Source organism: Wickerhamomyces anomalus, assembly GCF_001661255.1.
Source record: "Wickerhamomyces anomalus NRRL Y-366-8 unplaced genomic scaffold WICANscaffold_18, whole genome shotgun sequence".
Classification (NCBI taxonomy): Eukaryota; Fungi; Ascomycota; class Saccharomycetes; order Phaffomycetales; family Wickerhamomycetaceae; genus Hansenula; species Hansenula anomala.
Window position 1 is genome coordinate 1 of NW_017567127.1, and position 2,048 is coordinate 2,048.

At 35.7% G+C, this 2,048-nt stretch overlaps 1 protein-coding gene across 1 annotated transcript in view; it reads left to right on the plus strand.

Annotated features, from left to right (window-relative positions):
- Positions 1–179: 179 nt before the first annotated feature.
- Positions 180–2,048, plus strand: part of WICANDRAFT_59604 (uncharacterized protein) — a gene marked incomplete at its 5' end in the record, with an annotated part of 5,026 nt that continues 3,157 nt past the window's right edge. The window contains one exon of the mRNA XM_019182841.1: positions 180–1,668. Coding sequence (XP_019035861.1) covers positions 180–1,668 — 1,489 coding nt within the window. The remainder of the gene's footprint in view (positions 1,669–2,048) is intronic.

The following is a 2,048-nucleotide window of genomic DNA, read 5'->3' on the forward strand; positions in this document are numbered from 1 at the left end:
TAGTCCGGTCTAATGGGGTAAATTTCCTATTCGGGAAGTTTCTCTATGTTTTTGTAATCTCATCGCAATGTTCGATGATGACAGCCTTATTTACGTGAAATTACTGCCTTTAACTTCCATTGATTCCATTCCTTGTTTCTACAATTGACTAGAAGTGTCAGAAGTTGCAAACAGAGAGAATGTCGTCTAATGATACTGGAAGTCAAGCTTCTGAAGGCGCCAGCCTCAACACAGCGTATGTTGTTGTCGAAAGTCCCAAAGGTATTCGTATAAATGAGGAAACTAACAATTCGAATAGGAATACAACCCCATCAACACAAGCTAGTAATAGAACCAGCTCATCAGCAAACATTATAAATCCACCCCTATTTAAATTGAAGATATTAGATGCTTTGAAGAACAACAACTGTGATCAATTGAGACAACTTGTCATTTCAGTTAAGGATTCAGTGAATTATTATGAATTGTCATTAGTCAAGAACTTGATCTTTAACTTAGCAGTTCAAGTTGCGCCACTCCAAGTCATAACTCAATTGTTGTCAGATGATTCAAAAGATTTAGGAATCGATGTCAACTACCAGGATGAGAATGGGAATGCGCCTCTTCATTTAGCTGCACTCAACTCTAGGGCAGACGTCGTTCAATTATTACTGAGAGATGAGAGAATCAACGATACAATCCTCAATAATGACCTAAAACAACCAATTGAAGTGGCGAAGGACCTCAGAATAGTGGAATTGCTTCAAAAGGAACGTGCTGCTTATGTTGAGCGAATCGCTAATGATTTGAGGTCTGCATTCACAAACCATGATTTTGCGAGATTGGATGAGATTTTGGCATCACCAAGAAATTTTGAATTATTGGATATAAATGGGAATGATCCAGAGACAGGTGATACTGTTTTACATGAGTTTGTCAAGAAGAATGATATTGGAATGGTAAAATGGATTTTAACTCATGGAGGTGATCCTTTCAAAAGAGATAGAAAGGGGAAATTACCAATTGAATTGGTTGGGAAAAATAATGACACCATGAAGAAAATTTTGAAGGATGCTACCAAAGATCAAAATGTTATAAGTCAAGCTGGTAGATCAACAGGTTTTAAAGCCCCAACATATAAAGGATACTTGAGAAAATGGACAAATTTTGCATCAGGTTACAAGTTGCGTTGGTTCATCTTGGACTCGAATGGGATCTTGTCATATTATAAGAGTCAAGAAGATACAAATAATGCTTGTAGAGGGTCATTAAACATGAAAAGTGCCATTCTACATTTAGATTCATCAGAAAAACAAAAATTTGAAATTATCAGTAAAAGTGGTGTTAGATGGCATTTGAAAAGTAATTATCCAATTGAAACAAATCGTTGGGTTTGGAGTTTACAAGGAGCAATAAGATATGCTAAGGATAAGGAAAGAGCTATTCGTTATTCCCAAGAAACTGAAAGAAAAGATAGCTTCGATAGTGTTGGAGGAGCTGGAGTTAACCGTCATACAAGAAACTTAAGCTCTGGATCAGTTGAAGAAAATTCTAATAAATTGGAATCTAGTGCAAACAGTTTAGCTGACATCAAAGAAAATGAGCGCTTGAAACAGACTGAAGCTCGCCGTCCATCCCAAATTGTTTATGATACCGATGATGAAGATGATAACGAATCGAGGGAAGTCAGTATTGTTCAAGAAAATGAAGATATTGATATTGAATCTGGTCCTTATATTCAAGAGATTTCAGTTTTGAAAAGAGGATTCAGTCTTGAATTGGGCTCATTGAGAGAGTTGTTGTTTAGCGTCAAAGAAACAATGAACACGCCTTCAGAACCATTGAACATTTCACTTGGTGCTATTGAAACTTTAACCGAAAGCTTTGATAGATTAAACACATTGGTTTCCAAAAGAGATGAAAAATTGATTAGAGATCTACAAAAACAAAAAGATATCAATGAATTATGGATCAACTCGATTAGAGATCTAGAAAATGAATTACTGGCTAAAAACAGCGAATTACAAAACTTTGAGGCTGAAAGAAGAAACTTGAAAAAAAGTTTTAAC